Source organism: Eumetopias jubatus, unplaced genomic scaffold, assembly GCF_037043125.1.
Source record: "Eumetopias jubatus isolate StellerSeaLion01/CBP00866 unplaced genomic scaffold, mEumJub1_p1.0 scaffold_2, whole genome shotgun sequence".
NCBI lineage: Eukaryota > Metazoa > Chordata > Mammalia > Carnivora > Otariidae > Eumetopias > Eumetopias jubatus.
In genome coordinates this window covers 146735177-146757463 of record NW_028274808.1, presented here as the reverse complement: position 1 = coordinate 146757463, position 22287 = coordinate 146735177, and the positions used below count along the sequence as shown (strand labels likewise).

At 37.1% G+C, this 22287-nt stretch overlaps 1 protein-coding gene across 1 annotated transcript; it reads left to right on the top strand.

Moving 5' to 3' along the window:
• The first annotated feature begins 20592 nt into the window (after positions 1-20592).
• CABS1 (calcium binding protein, spermatid associated 1) lies at positions 20593-21795 on the top strand. The gene has a single exon (XM_028100733.2). The coding sequence runs from the start codon at positions 20593-20595 to the stop codon at positions 21793-21795; it is 1203 nt and encodes a 400-aa protein (XP_027956534.2).
• Positions 21796-22287: the final 492 nt, after the last annotated feature.

Genomic DNA, 22287 nt, shown 5'->3' with positions numbered 1-22287 from the left:
AAAAAAAAGAATTTCAAAGATGAAGTTTCTTAACAAAGGCTTGATTTTATTGTCCCAGGTTCAATTTTGGAAACCATGAGGCAGAAATCTTAGCCATCTCTGATATTATAAAGATGAATTAGTGCCAGCCAGGAATTCTGAGTCTGAATCTGGTGGCTTACTTGAAATGAAAAGACCTTCAAATATTATCTCTAATTGGAAGAACATTCCATCCTTAAGTATGTATCATTGCACTAGTTTTCCAACAATTACTTCAAGAGCCATGAAGAGCAATATTTAATGTCATGGGAATGGTATTTCTAAGCTACCAAAGTGATAACATTATAATTGTTCAACTCATGACACACTGCTTTTTATCTGAAGGTAATCATCACATACATAGAGGTTTTATATATCAATACTCTGCCTGATTAAAAGAAAAATCCAGGGACAGTTTGGGACATAACTTGGGGATTCAGTATTTGTTCCAATGCGTAATAAAAAAATGTCAGCTATAGAAAAGTATTAAGATGAGCCAGAGGATATGGAAAATTGAGGAAGCCTAAAGAAAAAAAAATTACAAAAAGCTTTGTCTTTCTACTTAGTAACACCCATATATCACAACCATTACTGAATTTTAGGGTTACATGATATGAAAGAAGTATGCAGGGTGAAAGAAAAATTGTAATTGGCAATAAGTAAATCTTGAGGTGTCTTCAAATGAGAAGAAATAGAAATAAGTTCAAACTGAGTCTCTGTTTTGTCTGATAAAAGTACTATTGTACCATGCCTTGCATAGCATAAACTAAAAGTCAAAAATGACTTAAGTTCAGATTTTTAGGGAGGTTTTAGAATATATACCAATAAATCACCTCAGCAAGTGACACAAAAAGGATGATGTATTTTGGTGGGTTCCATGTAAATGGACAATTAGTCTCAGAAACTGTAGTTAACAGCAATATCAGCCAGTGTTGAGTTGATCAAAGGAAGTAGAGGCCTGAGAAATCAGCATGGTTATCTATATAAATGATGTAGAAAGGAAAAAACAAAAGATTATTAGGAGCATGTTATTTTTTTAAATTTCTTCTTCTCCTATATTATAAACATATTTTTCAAACATTTAATCAAACACAATTCTGTCCTTACAAAAACCAAAGCCTTACAGGGTGAATCCCAATGTAAACTAAATAATGGAAATGCATGTTAAATGCTATTATAGTGAATCAAACTTTTGCTATGGAAGCAGAAGGAACAAGGTTAAAAAAAACAGGAAAAAAGGAGGAAAGGGCACTAGAAACTAGAGAGTTAATTTTTAAAAGACTTCATAATTAAAATATGAGCCTTGCCCCATTCAATTTGAAGATAAGCAAATAGGTTCACTCTGTGCCTGAGAAACGCATGCACAAAAGCCAAAAGACACTTCCTCTCTTTTCTTTTGTTCTGGGATTAGCTCAGAAGCAATCCTTTATATGAGAAGCTTTTTCTCTCCCCCACTGAAATATAGAAGGAGGAAGAACAAGGAGCTTGCGTTTCTTTCTGAGATTTAGACTTTGTCAGCATGGATTTCATCTTCGCGCATTGCTGAACCAGGCTGATTTGGTCAAGAGTTAAAGCTAGAAGGCGGCCGAAAGGAAAGATTCCTTTGCAAGGTAAATGCTCGAATAAATCAGAAGGTTTGGAGCCATTCTTTCTTCAGATGCCTACACTTTCTTATAACCCTTTTGTATAAGGGATCTACTTGGATAAATTTTAACTCTGTCTGAATAAAGATTCAACAAATTAACTTTTGTCTAAATAGTCCTGAAAAAAAATGCAACAAATAGATATCAATGTGAGAATAAGAGTGAATTTATACGATGAAGTCCCCACTGAAGAACTCTGTCCAAAATGTACTTGCTAAATACTTACTCCTTGATTCTCTGCAAGTTATAAAAAATAGACAAAATTCTTCCTATTCTCAGTGATTGGTTAAATGGACCTTAGCAAACAGTATTCTATCCCACATACTATCATTTCTTTTTTTTTTTTAAGATTTTATTTATTTGAAAGAGAGAGTGAGAGCTAGCTAGAGAGAGAACACAAACAGGGGAGATGGGCAGAGGGAGAGGGACAAGCAGACTTCCTGCTGAACAGGGAGCCTGATGTGGGGCTCCCTCTCAGGACCCTGGGATCATGAACTGAGCCAAACGTAGATACTTAACCGACTGAGCCATTCAGGCGCCCCTGGCATATTTTCATTTCTAATAATGTACTAGAATTGCTTGGGCACTGTCTATCTTATTAGCAAGCCATTATTTTAGTTAATGTTTAGTTAATTAGCTAATAATATTAAAATATAATAGAGATTATTTCTGATGTTTTTTACATTGTCATTTAAATTGTCAGTGAGTTAATGTAACAGACAATCTTGCACTCAGTTCCAGGGAATAGCAAGACAAGATGAAGATTCTAGTCTTAATTATGACCATCTTGAATTTTGTGACTTGCTTCCCAGTAAGTTTCAATATTTTAGATAAAAGTATCCTTATGAAACTAAAAATTAGATGAAGGGAAAACGTGGATTTAGATCATTAGCTTATGTTTAATGCAGAAAGAACATTTTGCTAAACAAAACATCATTGTAATAATGAAGTAAAGATAACAGAAGCTATAATGTATGACAGTATAGAATTTAAAGGGCTTCTCCATACTTCTTTTACTGTAAGAGATTCCATACTGAAAGTTTGCTGTGGGACACCTGGATTTATATTTGCAGAAGCTTTACTTAACCTTAATATATTAGCTGTTCCTTCTTACATTGATACTGTGTATTTCTGACTTGATTAACCTAACAACTACTGGATAAAAAAGAAAGCATAGACCTTCAGAATGTTGCTTTATTTGATCAACTTAGCACTGTGACTACTGATTTCAGGTTTTTAGTAAAATATAATCAGCAAGAGGAACCTCACAAAAATGTTGTACTTCTTTCTCTTTAGTGTAATGGGAATCAGGAAACACACAGACAAATCATTTGTCTGTCAACCCACCTTTGTCTGCATCAGAAAGCCACAGAGCAAGTCAACTCTCATCCATTCTGAGAACAAAAAATAATTCTGGACCTACAGATGATTCCAATAGTTACTCTTGAGTCTGCTGATACAGTAACAAGGCACTCTGGATCTCTTCTAAAGAGAAACCACTCAGAGACTCTTCAAGCTAGCATACATAACTTTCCCCCATCTGGGAATGGTGTACCAAGTAACCCTTCAGCTAGCTTTGCTTATGTTGAGGTTATAGAAGGCAACTACACTCAGGCAGAGTCTCCAACAAGCAATGTTTCACCTTCATCTGCTGCTAAGCAGGATACTTCCGCTGTGAGCATCAAAATTTCCAGATTTGCACCCAATTCCGCAATAACATAAAGCAGGATGGCTGTTTCTGGGGAAAATAGCATCTCAGCACCCATATCCATAACCACCCACCGGTAGAAGTCTGATTCCATTGCTATTCCCCACTATCAGGGAAACTCCAAAGCAACTCAAAGTCTTGAATCCTTCTTCCCATCCACTGGAAGATCTAAACCATTCTTTGCCTCTAATCCGGCTGCATACATGGAAAACACTAAGAATGAGTTTAGTGCCTCTGCAGATGAGAGCAACATTGCCATATCAAATGCAAACAACCTCTTTGGAACTTATACTACTACTCGTGAGGAAGAAGCAAGACCAGAGAGTATATCCTTTACTGGTACTACCACCCTTACAAAAGAAGGCAATACAGCCACGATTGATGCCACAGACATTCTAGATTACACAACTCTGGCTGATGTTCCTGACATGGAGGATGAAACTATAATTATAATTGACACTACCTACCTGGAAAGATATGGCAAAACCATGAGCAATGCTCCAGATATTCCATAGAAAGACAATTCTATTGTAATTGATGCCACAGACAAGAAGAATCACCATAGAACTACAGTTAATTCTCAAACACCTAGGATTTCCTTTGCAAAAAATACCAATGACTTTGGATCTTTTCCTATTCTGAGTACTTACAACAAGGCTGATACCAAATCTAGCATGACTGCCACTGATGTTGATGAAGCCACTTCCAGTATCAATTCCACTACAAATTCTTTCCTTAATTACAGAATGTATAAGAAAAGCAATAATGTTATTATTAATTTTAATGATACCAAGGCAATGTTAGATGTGCTAAAAATACGAAGCATGCAGGGGACTTAATTATTTCCAAAACAAATGGCATCACTTCTACAAAGCATTATGCTAACCCCAACACCACAGTGCCAACACCTAACACTAACATTAACTTTAAGATAACTTGGCCTTCAAAGAAAGATACAATAGAAGGCAGACATCCTATACAGATGGAAAACACCATGACATCTAACAATAACAATATTGCTGAAGCAACTGGATTTAAACTTGATGATTCAGTAATTGAGTTCCATTCTAATATTCCCGCCAGCGTACATCTTAAACCTGATAGGAATTATTTTAAGTATGGGAGCAATGATGAAATTGAGGAGGTCATTCCTGTGGTCCAACAAATTGCAAATATGGACCAAGATGATGTAGTTATAGAGGAAGTCATCCTTCTTCACCCAGACACTTCCACAACAGAAATTAGAAGAAAAGTTTGCTCTCTTAACCCTAATGCAGATTATGCCCAAACAGCAGAAAACAAAATCATCCTCCTTTCTGAAATCCCTGATATGCTCAATCCCCTATCCAAAAACAAAATAAAGCCCTTTACAATAGATAGCAAAAACCTCATTAAAAACGGAGGTGACCATAGAACCCCCACCACGACTACTGCAAATGATGCCAAAGCCCAAATGGATGTTGAAAGAGCTAGTGTGTCTAAAACGGCCAATTTCCAGAGCAATATCACTCCTTTCATCACTCACCTTGGAACTGCTGGGACTGCCTATTTTAGTGAAGACAGTGTAGCTGACATGACCTCAGTTTCAAAGCTCAGGATGACTCCTTCAGATAAATGGATGGACTCTGTGGATGAAACCATTAGTCTCTCTACTAATAATAACCATGCCAGTAGTGGTACAGGTCCCAAACCTGAAATAGACTTTCCTATGAACAAAGGATACACTCTTCTGTCAGTAGCTCAGTCATCTACCCTAATACCCAAAGCCCAAAACAATCAAGCTCAAAACTCCCTGCTAATTAAAAGTGATTCCTTGACTGATGCTTGGATATCAGATCCTGTGGCTAAAAATCCTCATTTCATTAATTATGCCATTATACAAAAATGGAAAATTAATAAAGTATCAGTAAATCCTTTGAACATTCCATTGGAGTCTACTTTCTTTACTCCTGATTTCACCTCTCCCACTGCTGAATACAGTACAGGTAAGGGAACCACAAACATGACTGACAACTCTGAACTGATGATTAATAAGGCCACCATACCAGAAGGAAGGCCCCCTATAGCCTTTAACTCCTTGCCTGCAAAAACAGCTGGTATTCTTACACAAAAACAAAGATTTGGAAGTTTGATAGATAAAGAAAGGACTAATGAGGAAGAATCAACTCCCTATATGGAAGTAAAATTTGCAGTGGGAGAAGATGGTATTTTTCAGATAAAAGAAGACCTTCTACCTGCACAACTAAGCAGTGGCTTTGAAAGTAATGGATTTGCATCTGTGGATAGCACAAAATCTGTTTCCAAATTAAGTAGTAGTATACCTACTGCTGAAGTAACAGTAAGGGACAGAGACCTTACCACTCCTGGGGAAGAAAATGATATTCTATATGATGCCACTAAACCCACAAATGGCAAAATACATTTTAAGACTATAGTCACTAAAGCAACAGTTAATGGTCTGGGCAAAAGTGTAGCTGTGAAACAGAATGTGGAAGCAGCAGATGGCACAGAATTCCTTCCACCAAGCAATTCTGACCCCCAAAGTAGAAAGGATCACCCTAAACTCTCTAATTCATACTACCATGTAATCACTGATAATCCACTTACTATCACCAAAGAGAACCCAAATGTTGCTCGGAACACCATGCAACATAAACTGTCATTCTTCACAATGGACAATGCAGACCTTACTGATTATAGAGATGACTATCAAACCCTTGCTGCCATCATGTCAAGCAATGATAAGAGACTGATCAATAAAGGCAAAATGGCTGGGACGGAAAAAATAAATATCCCTCCTGGCAGTCCTGCTATAGTTAATGATATTTCCAAAGAGGATAAAAATACTGATGCTGTAACAGACTTGGATTCAACAGCTTTCACCTCGCCAATAAGGAAAGGCATTCTGATCATGAATGAAGTTAATACTCTTAATAAGAAACCTAACAAACTAGGAGATGACTTTACCATTTCCAGAGGAGATCCCATTGTGTCTACAGATGATGAAATGCTATTGGTAGCTGATTCCTCTGCTTTAATGCAGTCTGTTGACCCTTTCAATAATCCTCATGCAACAAACCCTATAAAAAAGATCTTTTTGGCAGATATTATAATACCAAAAACTTTTCATAGTAAGTCTATCCCAGCAGCTTTGACAGTAGCTGTCACTGCTGCTTCTCAAGAAGACACTGACACTGTGCTTTATGGAACACAATATGAATCTAAGCGCCCTTTCAAGGAAGATATAATAGTGAACTCTGAAGCATATCCCCAAAAAGACACAGGCATTATGGCAAAGGAAGACAGACTTAAAGAAGAAAATGTGAGGGATAATATTTATGTTACACCTATTGCAGGTGATAATGTTCCTACAGGCAACAACTTGACAGTTAAACATTATTCTCTTCACTCTGATGTATATAATTCCACCAGATTCAAAGGAACAAGCAAAACCATAGCTGACCAACTTGAATTTGAGAATCCTGCATCATCCTATATGACTGAAGTCTCAAAACCTCTACTTAGAAAATTTACTCCAGAGTTCCAAGGAAAAGTGATAGTGAGAAACAGTAATAGTGATGCTGAACATGACCCATTCTTTGGTGGTGATATTCTTCATCCCATGATGAAAGAAAATGTCCCAAAAGGTTCTATCTTTTCCCCTGAAAGAAGATCTACCTTTATAACACCAAATTTTAGAATTCCAATGAAAGATAATACAAACCCTGCTCCAGAAGGCACTGTGTTATTAGGTAAAGGAACTTCCCACACAAATTATGCATCCTATACTGTTGAGCAAAGTGATCCAGGAACAGAAAAAGATCAAACTGCTACAGATAGCACAACAAATTCTCACATAGGCATTATACCTGTGACCTTCTCCATTCCTATCTCCTCTGAAGACACAAATGTGAAAAATTACTCCCATACATCTGAAACAGGTACTCCTCTATCACTAGGATATACAAATACATTAAGAGATGCTTCCAATATTCTTAGGCCTGAGACTACTCTGGCAAAGGAAAATAATCTAGATACTATGAACCTGATCATCACTGAACCTGATAAAAGTGATTCTGAATGTTTCAAATAAGCATTCCTTTGAACTAGAGAAGGAAGAAACCAGTTCTGTTAAAAAACCTATTCCATTTATTTATGGACCAAATGGACTTGTATCTCATTCAACATCCCCTAAAGGTGGGGCCTCAAAGAGTCTTCTGATAGAATAACTCACCCTGAGTTTAAAACTAAAGAAAAAATCAAGCTATTATTCTCAATGAAGAAAATTCTGACTCTGATATTGTTGCCACTTCTTTCAAAGATTATACCAAAAACTTCAACACTCAACATCTGAAAACCATAGCACCCTCCATAACGGATGCTACAGAGACTTTTTCCTCTTAATTTCTAGAAAGATCATCTGTGGGGGAGGAAACTCTAAGTGAAGATGAGGCCATCATCATTCTCCCTGAAATTTCTGATTTTGGAAATAAAAAAATCAAGTATTCCTTTGTACCATACACAGAAACAATTGCTACCATGGGAGAGAACACTTTTGGCACTGTGCCCACTGATCATGCTGAAATCACTACACCCATAAAAAGTCAAGGTTATCCCTATAGGAAAGGCATTTCATCCAATGTTGGTAACACAGGTGCCCCAGAGTTGGTAGATACCGTCAAATCAGAAAAATCAAAAGTTAATGAAAATAAATTGGACTTAGCTGAAGTGATGCCTACACAGGATCACATGTACCTCTTGGCTCAGGATATTGCCTCCAAAGCTAAGAATATCTCCTATGTTGGTGAAGTTACTAAAGGTATAATCAAAAAAGCCTCAACAGCTTCTCTTATTCCTGTTCGTGCCACCAAAATGCCAACAAATGTTACCACCATTTCGCCTAATGCACCTGCCCTTGACTCTAAGGAGAGCAATAAAAATGGTGACTCTACCATACCTAAGATAGATGATGTCCTATCCATAAAATTAAAACCTTTATTAATTCCTAATCAGAAAAAAACCAGAATTGCAGATGCTTTTAGTCAAAATGATGATTCTTTATCTAATAAATTGGTGACCTTAGAGCCACTAGGTGAGCACTCTATTATCATTGACCAAAACTGGGAAATCACCAAGGTGCAAAGTAACCCTCAGCCCCTCTCCGCGGTCTCCTCAGTTCCTCTGGAGGATCCTACTATTTTTTCATATATAAGTGTAGTGTAGTGTATATATATATAGTGTAGCCACTATAAGTGTAGCCACTGACATACCTACCACTAGAAATGGGGGCATTTATGATAAAACTGGCACAATGGCCTTTGCACCAAACACAGTTCTTCAACCTGCAATCCACAAAAAAGAGCAGATAAGTAAAAGTTCTGACTATGCTGTAAATCACCATATAAATAAAGCAGTTATCAATCCATCTGCTAAAGAAATCACCTCGGGAACTGGGACGAATGCTTTCCTGGGTAAAGGTAAGGCTATTGTGGAGGATGAATCCTATATTTCTGAAGCCAAAATTCCTGTAATCTTAAGAGAGGTAAATTCAGTGAACATTAATCCTTTCATTCTTAAGCCTTATGTTGCTTCTGCTGAACAGAAAGCACCTGGAACTTTAAAAGAAACTTTTTACCCTGATTCCACAATGAGCATGACAAAGCTGAGAAACGCCAGGGCTGAGGGCTCATTTTCTCTTGGTAATAACTTAAAGAGGTCTATCACAAACTCTTATAATAAATCATATCCACCCATGAAACCAACTCTTCCTCCTACTGATTTTGTTGGTGATTTTATTAACATCAATAATCCTGAATTTGATCCAGTGCTTGCTGTAGGAGAGGGCAACATAAAAATGACTGATGAGTCTATTATAGCTAGAGATATCATTGTTCTACCTGACAAAGATATCATTTCACCTGACAATATTATCTTTATTGATGACATAAGGAACATTATAAATGAAAAAAGGCATGTAGATTCTACAGGAAATGATAATGCTGCTCATGAAGTAATTCTTTTTACAAAGGACTTTTCAGCAGAGTCAGATGTGGTTTTTCTGGCAGAGGAAAACAATCTAAATGATATGAATCTAATGACCACTGGGCTTGATGACAATACTTTTAAATATGTATCAGAGAAAAAATACCTTTTATGTTGGAGAAAAAAGAAAGAGCCCCACAACAAAAACATCTCCCTCTGTTCAAGGGCTGCATAGACATGGATCTCATGCTCCTTTCCCCACTGCACATGTCACTGAGAGTCTCCTGAATGAAAATCCTGTAGAACCCAAAACTAAACAAAAATACCAAATGTTGATCTCCAGAAAAGGAAACCCTGATTCTGACAAAGATGGCACCTTTCTCAAAGATTATACTGCCAAGTTCAAAAGCAAGTCAACTAGAACCATGACTCACTTACCCACAGATGGAAACAGAAGTCTCCCCTGAGTTTCCAGATGATTTATCTCTAGAAAAGGACACCCTAAATGGACATGACAACATCATCACTCTTTCAGAAGGCAAATGGATTGAGTATATCAATGCTCCAGACCCAGAATCAATGGAACTGATGGGAGACAACAAGATGTTCTCAGATGAAATCAATGATCTCACCATGAGCACAACTCCCATAACAAAGGCCAGCTCTACAGGAAATACATCACATTCGCTGCTCCATACTACCAAAGGGAACCTGAGATGTCACCCAAATCAGAATATAATCAAGATAAACATTTTAAGGCAGAGAGCTATCATTCACAGAATGCCACTTCTCCTTCAACTACATTCAATGTCAGACCTCATAATAATGAACTTCCCTTTGTTGATGAAAATTCTGGGAATTAAAAAAATAGGGCTTCAATGTCTTCTTCACCAATGAGGACAACTCACACTGTTACTGATACCACTGCTCTTTCCCTTGAGAACTGTTATGAAGGGGGAGATTCTCTGCAACCTGATAAAGATAGCGTTAGGTCTAAAGAATTCCCATCTCTACTAACATCTGAACGGATCGTGCTTATGCCTAAAGTCTTAACCAAGGATTCTGTTCTAATGAGTGATTACTCCTTGACTCACCCCTCAAAGTTATTATCAATAGCATCAGAGACAGGAATGGTATACCTTGACTTCATTCATGGAAATGACATTTCAGATAATCAGGACATTAAAATTCAAACAGATTTTCAGCCCCACCTCTTGGACTCAAATATTCCTTCTAATGAGTCAGTAACTTTTACCAGGAATTCCACATAGGATGAGGCTGATTCAGTACCCACTGCAGAGAGAGAAACTATTAACATTTCTGAAGTTAACACAGATGCTCAACCTCTGGGTACAATGATGAAAGGGCTTTTGACCACAGAAATAAGCCCCTTCTCTTCTGAAATTAAAAAAATGGCTGAACTCTCTGCTGAAGAAGACAAAGCTACTAAATTTGATTTAAATCGCATTACAGATGCAACAGTTCTCATTCCAACTCTGGAAAAAACACTTCCCTCAATCCCTGAGCCCAGTGCTCTCTCCAAGACCAGTAACAAGGAGGAGAAATGCATTTCTGAAGCAGAAAATTTTGTTTCAGGAGATTCAAGGATGTTGGAAGATAATCTTTTCTTTGGTAAATTTAATATTTCTACTAGGCCTCAAGTTCCTCCCAATTTAAAAAGAATCCTTTCAGCTGATTCCACCATGTCTCTGGAAAAGACTTTAAAGCCTAAGTATAAAAACTCTGCTCCTCCTGAAGAAGATGCAGGCACAGCAGGTTTGCTTCATAGTGCTCCCACTGGATCCGACGTGCTACTACAGAAATCAATTCTTTCTCCTGATTTCACAACGTCTGTGAGTTCATCTAAATATTCTGAACTTGATCCAGTTGTCAAAATGAAAAAAGATACCACAACAAACACTTATAATAATATTCCATTTGAGGAAAGAAATACTCTATCACACAAAGCCATCACCTCACCAAGTACCAATACTTCAACAAAAGGCATGGTGAACACTATTTTTAATAAAATATTTGTGCACAGAGATTCTCTAGGGAAAGATATAATCACTGAATATGAAATAGTTCCTATTACAGAAAATATTTCAGACATTACTTTAGATGGTGAAAATATTTCAAATATTGAAGATGTGATAAGCATTGTACCTGACGACAGAGCTTTTAACTATGCCACAAATGAGTATGTCCTAGAACCACAGAAAGAAAAATACAATACTATTATTAACAAAACTACTCTCATTTATGACCCCAAAATAGTTGGGTCTCATCAATTCTACTCCAGTGCTGCTACCTCTGAACATTTATCTCGAGGAAACCCAGCTGAGATTAAAACTAAAGAAATACTGCAAAATTTGATATCTAGAAAGGAGCATGCCAGTTCTGACCTTGATGCTATTGTTCTCAAAAGTTCTACTGCCAATTCAAATTCTCAGTCTCCCAGATCTGTGACTCATCCCTTAACTCACACAAGTGAGAGTATTCACAAGTTTCTAGGTAAAACAACCTTGGAAAGGGACACTTTACAAGGAGATGACACCATCAATATTTCCCCTGAAGACAAAATGATAGAACACACCCTTGTTCCAGACCCAGAAATAACAGTAAACATGGCAGAGGGAAGGATTTTCCCAGATGAACCCATGCATCCCATTGTTATCACCTCTCCATTAAAAAATAAGAATCGATTCTTCAAAAAAGTCATTTCATCTGCCATATATAACACTGATACCCAAGGTAAAGCAGAAAATATATTATCCCAAGCAGACAATATTAAAGGTAAAACTAATAGGGCAGAGATGCAACAGTCATGGGATAGCATTATTCTTTTGGCTGAGTTCAATGTCATCCCTAAGGGCAAACTTTCTTTCATCAATGAAGATACTGAAATTTTAAACAAAAGGGCTTCAATCTCTTCTTTACCTAGGAATACAGTTAACCCTCTGGAGAAAACCACTACTCCCTCCACTGAGAGTAGTTATGAAAGAGGTGATTCTGTGCTTCCAGAAGACAATATTAGGTCCAGGGGATTCCTACCTCTACAAATCCCAGAAAAGTCCATGTTCATTCCCAATGTCTCAACTGAAAATCTTGAAATCTCTAACCCAGTGACAAATACCTCCTTGGCTAATTCTTCAATTGCGTTGTCAAACACATTTAAGACAATGATTGAATACTCTAATTCTATTAATGATGGTGATAGTCCCATTAAAAATAAAACAGACCTCAAGCCTCACTCCTTGATCTCAACAAAACTTCCCATTGGTTCTACTACTTTTTCAGACAATCCCACAAATAATGAGTTTGAGTCACTGTCCTCAGCAAATAGAGAAACTACTGACAGCTCTAAAACTGAGACAGATAAATTATATTCAGAACCTCGGAGAACAATCATGAAAGCCTTCTCTCCTACAAAAGTCTCTCAACACAGGGTCCCTGAAGAAAGAAAAAGAGCTAATTTTCCTGATCAAGAAGATCCAGCTGCTAAATCTGATTTAAGTCACACTACAAATGCAACCATTCTCAGAAATGCAAACATTCTCAATCCAGCTATGAAGAAAATCCTTCCCTCAGTAACTGAGCTTAATACTCTGTCCAAGAGTGACAACAATGTGGAAGGGGAAGTACACATTTCTAAAGCAGGCAATTTTTTTCCAAAAGATGCAAGTACACTGAAATATAATTTCTTCACTGTTAAGTTTGATGCTGCTTCTACTAAACCTCAAGCACCCCCCAATTTAAAAGGAGACTTTTCAGTTGGTTCCACATTAACTCTTCCAGAAGTATCTAGGTCTAATGATCAACGCTCTTCTCCTGAAGTTGCTACTGGAGAAAGGACCATCACAAACACTCCCATTGGGACATATGGCCTGGCACCATGGAAATCAACTCTCCTTCCTTCTGATTTCACAACATTCATGAGTTCATCCAAGTATTCTGAACTTGATCCAGGTATCAAAATGAAAAAAGACACCAAAACAAAGACTAATAATAATATTCCACCTGGAGAAAGAAATACTCCAGCTGACAAAATTATTACTTTACCTACTATCATTCTTTTTAAAAAAGGCATGAAAAACCCTATTAATACTATTAATAACAATAAATTTGGAGATGAGACTTTTATAGGAAAAGATATATCCACTAAGTAGACCCTTTTACAGAAGACATTTCAGAAGAGGTACATGACACCCTTTTGGCAGGGGAAAATAATCCAAATGATGAGGATATAGTAACTATTACACCTGTTGAGAGGTCCCTTGACTATGTTGCAGATAACTATGTCTTTGAACTAGTGAGGAAAAGAAATGGTGCCCTTAGGAGAAAGACCACACTCAGTAATGACTCCAATGTATTTAAGTCTCATTCACTCCATGCCAGTGCTGCAGTCTCTGAACATGCATCCCAAAGATCTCCAACTGATATCAAAACTACCAAAAAACACCAGAGCTTTATTCCCAAAGACAAAAATCTTAATTCTTATGATGTTCACAAAAGTTCTTCTGACAATTTTAATACGAAGTTTCCCAGATCCATGATTTATTCTCTAACTGATTCAAGTTGGATTTTTTTACCTGAATTTCTAGATGAAACAATTGTGGAAAATAGTTTTCCAGTTGGTGATAACACCATCATCATTCTCCCTAAAGGCAAAAGAATGGAGTCTCCATTTGTTCCAGATCCAGAACTAATGATAAGAAAGGGAGAGAGCAAGATATTCACAAGTGATTCCATCAATCCTGCTGTGATCACCTATCCTAAAGAATATAAAGACCAATTCAGAAGGAAAGACGTTTCATTTGCTTTGTATAATCATGATGCCCCAAATGAAGCAAAAACCACCATATCAGCCAAATTCAATGCAAATAAACATAAACCAAACTTGGCAGACATGCCCCATTCACAGAACAACATTATTCCTTTGGCTGATTATCTTCCCATTATTGGTAAAAAAAATACTGAGAAAGCAAACAGAACTCCAATCTTTTCTTCATCTATGAATAAGGCAGCCAGCCCCGTGGCTGATTCCATTGTTCTTTCCGCTGAAGACAGTTATGAAGGAGGTGATTCTATGTTACCTGGAGAAGATGTTAAATCTAGGGGATTCTCATCTCTATAAACATCTGCCATGCTTAGTCCTAATTCCTTGCCTGAAAATCCTGAAACCTCTGGCCTAATAACAGATAAATCCTTATCTGAATCTGTAATAAATAGGTCAGAAATGTTAGAAAGAGCAACTGAATATGCTGATGCCATTAATGGTGGTGATGTTTCAGAGAGACAGGTCATAATAAGTCAAGCTGACATTCCTTCCTGTCCATTGGCCCAGAATATTTCCCCAACTGGATCAACTACTTTTTCAGATAGTACCACAGATGGTGAAGTTGATTCATTTTTCTCTCTGAAGAGAGATACTCCTGAGAACTATAAAACTAAGACTGACAAAATATATTTCATATCTCAAAGACCAATGATGAAAGCCTCATCCCTTAGAGAAGACTCTCAAGATAGTGTCTATGAAAGAAGGAAAATAGCTGATCTTCTTGATCAAGAAGATCCAGCTGCTAAACTGGAATTACATAATTTTACAAATACAACAGTTTTCATCCCAGCTATGAGGAAAATCCTTCCATCAGGAACTGAACCCAATCCCCTCTCCAAGAGGGACAGCAATATGGAAGACTCTTTCACTGTTAAATTTAATGGTACTTCCTACAAGCCTCAAAAACCTCCCAATTTAAAAGGAATCTTTTTAGCTAATTCCACATTAATTCTTCCAGAAGATGTTAGGCCTACCTCTCATGATAAAGTCACTAAGACAGGAGGGTCCATCACAAATCCTCCAACGAGACTAGATAGCCTACAATGGAGGTCAACTTTTTCTCCTTCTGATTTCACAACATCCATGGGGACTTCCAAATATTCTGAACTTGTTCCAGTTACTAGTATGGGAAAAGATATGACCAAAGAGACTGATTATAACATTCCACATGAGAAAATAATTATTCCATCTGATAAAGCTATCATTTCACCTATTATTACCTCTGAAAAAGACATGGCAAGTAATTTACAAGGCAATATATCTGAGCAGAAAGATTTCATGGAGAGAGGGACATCAGCTGAATATGGAATCACTTATTTTACAGAAGACATTTCAGAAAGAGTGGATGACATTTCTTCTGCAGGCAAAATAACTCCAGCATATATGGACCATACAACTATGACATCTGATGACAGTGGTTCTGAATATGTCTCAGATATGCATGCCTTTGAATTAGAAGATAGAGCAAATAATTCCCTGATAAAAATGGGTATACTCATATATGGCCCCAAGACACATGTGTCTCATGCACCATATACCACAGTTGCTGCTTCAGACAGTTTATCTAAAACAATATCTCCAGGGCTGAAAGCTAAAGAAAATTACCAACCTATGATTCCTAGACAGGAAAATAGCACTGACACTGACGCCATTGCTCTCAAGAATTCATTCCAATGCCAATGTCAATACCAAAGCTCACAGACCTAAAACTCACTTCCTAATTGATGCAAGTATAAACTTTCCTTCTAGTTTTTCTGACAAAACACCTGCAGGAAAAAGCACCATAAATAGTGATGATGACACCGTAATTCCCTCTGAAGGCTTTGACTTAGAAAATAAAATAACTGAGCATTCCCTTCCTCCAGACATGAAACCTGTAGTTGACAGCAAGACATTCACAACTGATACTACTAATCATGCTTTTAAAAATAGTGATAATTTTCTCAGGAGAAATACTTCACCTACCATTTATAAGACATTTACACTCAGGAAAGCAGACACTACCACATCCAGTATATCTGATTTTACTGAAGATCAAATGGGTATAGCTACAATATCTGATTCAAGGTTTAGTAATTTTCCTTTAGCTCAGCTTTCCAGTGATGACATCTCCAATGTGAAAGAAAACACAGAAGATGCAATCAACACAGCTCTTACATTAGTTTATCCTTTGAAAAATATGTCAGCCAACATTCCATATGCTCCTGCTATTTCTACTAAGAACAAAAATAACATTGGTCATTATAGTCTTCCATCATCAGAGAGTGTCAGGTCTCTAAGACTTGCATCTATGGGACTACCTGAAATTTTCATCCTAACTTCTAAAGATCCTACTAAAGAAACTGCAGCCCTCAAACTTATAAAAGGCACATATATTACCCAATAGTGTTACTATCTGCAGCATCAGAGCCTGTGTCTATAGACTCACCTTACTTCAATAAAGGCATTGCCTCAGAAGGACAAAACACTAGAAGTCAAAGAGTCCCAAAGACTTTCCCTTTGGTTTATACTGTTCTCCAAGCTGATTTCACAGGTTCTTCAGACAATATGGCTAATATCGAAGCGAACACAACTGCTACTACTGTCACCAGAAGCAAAATTTTTGATATTGATGCCTTTGGTGATCAAAATTCAGAACCCAAGAAAACAACCACCAAGTTTTCTACTCTTTCTTCTAATGAATATAGTAAACCAAATTTCTATTACACAAGGGAAATAACTAAAGCTTCTGCAGTGAAAGACACAGCTGAAGTGAATCACCTTACAGATGTAAATAGAACAACAGGAAATGATCCAGTTATTCAGGTGGAAAGAAACTCCCTAAAAGATGCTGACCTAAAGCCTTATCTTGTAAATAAAAATGTCATTGCTGATAATAAGTCAGGGAATAAGGATGATGACATTGTCCCTGTAGCAGCTTACTCAAGCTTTCACAAGCCAAAGGATTCCCTCTCAGATGGCTATGTTCCTCAGGAAACTTACTTCATTACTGGGAATTCAAATTTGCTCACAGAAGTGATCGACATTATTCCTACCAATGAAAAATCTTTATCTTACACAGAGATCATTTCCATGGTAGAGGAAAATCCTCAGTTGGAATTTAATTAGCTAATTTCAGAGCAACAAATACTGAATTTCAAACTTCAGAAAGCACAAATGATACCCAAGAAATCACTGTCGAGAAAAAAAAAATATTATCTAGGTTTCAAGAAATTTGTATTGTACCATAAGCTAAAGGAAATACTTTCCTTAGGGCTGATATTCTTCAGTCACATACAGAAACAATTATTCTAAAGGACATCCCTGAGAAGCCTACAAACTACAAAGCAGACATGAGTGTCTTAACTGACCCTGCTATAATATATGCCATTTTCCTTGGAAACAAAAAAATAGTGACACCACAGGCCAATGCATCCTTCAATTACAATTTCCTTACTCATGGACCCAACATTCCAATCACTGGAGGGGAAGAGGACAAACATGTGGATGTTGTCATAATTAAATCTCAAGATGTCATTGCTCCTCTCACCTCCCTCCCTGTATCTGAAGCTGGGAATTCTCTCAGGAATGAAGATACTGAACCTGAAACCTCCTCAGCAAACACATTCCAATAGTGAGTATAATCACTGCACCTAGGATTAACTCTATTTTCTCCAATAAATAAATAAATAAAATTTGAAGATATATAGTCTCTTTCTAAAGTAGGAATTCTAGTGTCCATAGAAGACACCACTTACCTCAATTGATTCTTTTAAAATCGCACATGACATTTCATCTGATAAACCTCAAGATATTCTCCATACAAAGACAGTCTTAAGGGTGGGCATCACTATGACATCAGCATTTTCGAAGTCTGTATCTGAGGACTCTTCCTAGTCAAGTATCCATGAAAATCATAAATTGCCAAATAACCTTCCTGAGGCCTTATGGAGAAGTCTCCTTTTGTTAACAGCTTCCCCTTTTTCACTTAAAAAAAACAAACATTTTTTTCATCGTGGATCTTAAGAATTTGCTACTTAAACATAAACTTGATGCTTTCCTGAGAAAAGACAGTTTCCATTAGAGTAATAGACACTACAACAATAAAGGAAACAACTACTTAGATAAAATGAAACTCACCTATAGAATCTGATCCTCTGTCCTTAAGTCAGCTAATATCTTTGGTTGTAATGATCTACTGGTCAATTAAGAGTTTCCCGTGTTCCCTGGAGCAAATGACTCCAGTTCCATCCTCAAAATTGCTAAAATTCCAGCAGTCCCACCAGGATTTTCACCATATGCTTCCTGCTCTTTGATGGATGATACACACTCCCAATGTGAGGTGTCCTTTTTGAGGTCAATGGTTCAAAAAAAAAAAAAAATATAATGGTAATAATATCCTCTAAAGGAAAGAAAAGACTTACTATGCTATAATCAATGTGATCCCACCTCACAGCTATTATTACTAGAAACAGAGTTTGGTGTGAGCACAACAGCAATCCCTGAAATTAAAAACTATTTGAGAAATTAGTATCTATGAAGATGATATCATATCACCTGACATTTCTTTTTTTTATTTATTCATTTGAGAGAGACAGAGAGAGAGCATCAGCTGGGAGAGGGGCAGAGGGAGAAGCAGATTCCCCGCTGAGCAGGGAGTCCAACATGGGGCTCGATCCCAGGACCTTGGGATCATGACCTGAGCTGAAGGCAGACGTCTCACTGATTTGAGCCCCCCAGGTGCCTCTCACCTAACATTTCTAACCAGAAATTAAATGCTCATAAAAACGAATATTTTGCTCCTTATTCTAATTCTATTCAATATAACATATACCAAGTACTCCAAGCTGACTTCTAGTAATTATACAGCTAACACTTCCACCTTTTTTATCCCTTTTTGTACACAAATAAGAATTCCCCCCAAAAGGACACCAAGTCTTCTGTTTATAGCATGCCTTATCCTGAATTAAGTCTCACAAACTCTAGATGATGAGGAAAAAATGTAGGGGTTAAAAAACCTCCCGTTGAGTTAGGCAACCAAGAGAATGGATTTACGTCATGATTTCCTTTACTGCCACTGGAAATGATTTAGAAATAACCTGTGCTTGTCACTAACTTAAGACTTTCCTCCCTGTCCCTGATACTGACAGCATTTCCCATGTCAATAAACATTTTGGGACCCTCATAGTGACATCTCCTTGAAGCAAAAATATTTCTGGAGAAGCTGTGCATATCTTTAAAATGAAAAATGCCCATCTTAAACCTATCATAATTCTACAGAGAATGGTGATATATCTATACCAGGTCAATCAATTTAAAAAAGACACTGTAAACTTGGAGGTTGAGTCCATATCTAATGAAGAAAAGCATTTGCCCTTGGGATGGAAATCATTGCTCTGGCTGATGCTGCTGCCCTTTTTCAGGTTTAGTTGTGTCTGAGTATGAAAATTCTTTCTTCTAATGACACTGGGCAAACATTAACACCAGGCTACAATCTCCTTTCATCTAAGTAGCTAAACATTAAGAATGATAACAAAATGATGATGGCTGGTATAACTAATATAATTATAGAAAACACTCCCTCTGAAATTGAGGATATAATTCTTAAGGTTAATACAGTTATTCCATACTTCAATTTTGTTTCTGGGTGAATTCTGACATATAATGCCAACTCCCTGGCATTCGGTTGAACTAACACTCTCTACAGAAAAATATTTCTAAAGAAATTAAATCTACAAAACCTGACACTCTCATTGTTAAGCATGTTAATTCAAGAAAAAGTAAGAATTGCAATGAAGATGCTAACTACAAAAACCCTAAAAGGCCAGTAACTTGTTATCCTTACTGAAAAAGTAAGAATTCACTCTGAAGAAGAAAACTAACTGAAATCCTTGCTACCTAATTACCTTCTGTAGCTACCTTCATTGCCAAAGCTGCCATTGTTTTTTATACACTTAAATACCATAAGTCTCAAGAGAAGACACTTCACCTCAAAAAGACATTTTTAACTTACTTGAAAGACAGACAACTTGAAGCTAATGCTGATAATCTCATGACTCCCGGAGTTTTCCCCACTGACACTAAACCCACAAAGTACCTGGCTGACACTGCTATGTCTGTTTCAAGTGACCCCAGCTCCATAATGGAAGATAGATCCCTTATAAAGAAAAACACGATAAATCCAGCTGTGAATGTTGATTTCATGATCAGAGAGGATCCTAGTGTCTTTTCATCTAATATCAATACTTTTGAAACTAGATGCCCAATCAGAGCACAGAAACAACCTTCAAGGAGAGCCACTGCCATTGGCCCTATGGATGATGCAACAATCACCATGATGACCAATGCTTCAATCACTATAATGAACATAACTCTCCTGCCTAGGGATACCACTGGGCCCAGGGAAAGACCGGTGAGTGTGCATGGTGCCATTTTGTCCCATGGCTGAAGATGGTTTGCCAAAAATTTATTCTCATCCTCCAACAGAAAGCAGTAAAACAACTGAAGCAACCATTTTCTTTGGGGCTGACAACACTATTCCTAAATCAGAAACAACCATCACTTCAGAAGGAGAGCACATTACTTCAATAAATGACTATACACTAGAAAGTGATTTTTCAACAACAGCCAACAAGCTTACATCTCCAAAGGAAAAAGTAAAATCAGAAGATGATGTTGAGTCCCATATTATTAAGTCATCAACCCATCTGGAGAAAGAAATTACTACTCTGACAGGCGCAACAAACACCATGGCTAATGACTCTATTACCGAAAATTTAATCCCAGTGAAAATTGGTAATATTTCATCACTAGGTGCTACTGTTTCTTTAATAGATTTTTCCACTAGCATGGCAAAAGAAGATATTCTCTTGGATACCACTGACCCAGGGAACAAAGATGTCTCAATAACTTCTGAAGTCTCTGGCACATTAAAGGAAGGCACCGCCAGCATTGCAGACACTCCCACCCTTCCAGCTAAGAAGGATGAACCTGATGTTAACAATTACAGTTCCTCAGTTAAATCCAATGTCACTGCTGATGAGGCCGTCCAGATCACCAACTCGTCTGTACCTGAGGCTGAAATCTCTCCTGCTACTGAAAAAAACTTCACTATTCCAGACAAAACTGCCCTTACAGAAGAGAAAATAACTGAAACTGACTTAAGTCTTCCAGAGGATGACCCCAATGCTGTGCCTAAACTAACAGACTCAGATAAGGAAAAGTTCATCACTGTGTTTGAACTCACTACCACTGTCGAAAGAGACAAAGATAATGCAGAAGATATTCTGCTAACTGATGAAAAGTCTATGGATGAAGTCAATGTTTGGATGGAGAAAGATACCACAAATGAAGCAGAGAACGATGTTTTGCTCACTGCTGTTGAATCCAGATATGACTTTGTAGTCCCAACATCAGTAGCTAAGAATCTCACGGAAAATTCATCTACTCTGACAAAAGAAGATCTATCTGAAAACAATACAATGGAATCTGTAATTAAGGACAGTGAGCCACTTTCAGAAACCACCCCCGATCCAGATACCCTAAACAATGAGGAAGATGCTTTTACAACTGAAATGAGTGTCTTTAAGCTACTGAAAGAAGAACCAGATGAGTTCCTGATTTGAAAGCAGCAAAACAGATGCCACAGAGAATTGAGCAACAGCCTAGACAGCTAGTTTTAACATCTAAGAAGTTTGTCCAGCAAGCAAAAAATCTTAATAAAGAATGTGAACATTTAAGGCAAGTATTAGACTCAGAAAAATGTGGATTCTTAACAATAGAAGTCATGCAGTAGAATGTATTTATGGAAACTTAAAAATTCAGTATACAAGAGTTCCTCTAGTATCAGAAAGTTTAATTCAATTATTATCCAACTATTTACCTTAATATAAAATCTTTAATCCCAGCTTTCAGGGATCTGTAGAGAGAGAGAGCAATAAAGAAAGCTCATTTCCTGCTACATTTAATGATGTATGTCATTTTAGTTAACCCTTGATAGCAAATTTTAGTGTGAGTTGAAGAGATGAGAATTGAATTACCATATCTCAAAAAAAATTGTAGTATTAAAAGTTCTGAAATGCTAATTCTAAACAGATTTTTTCATGCAACCAATGATT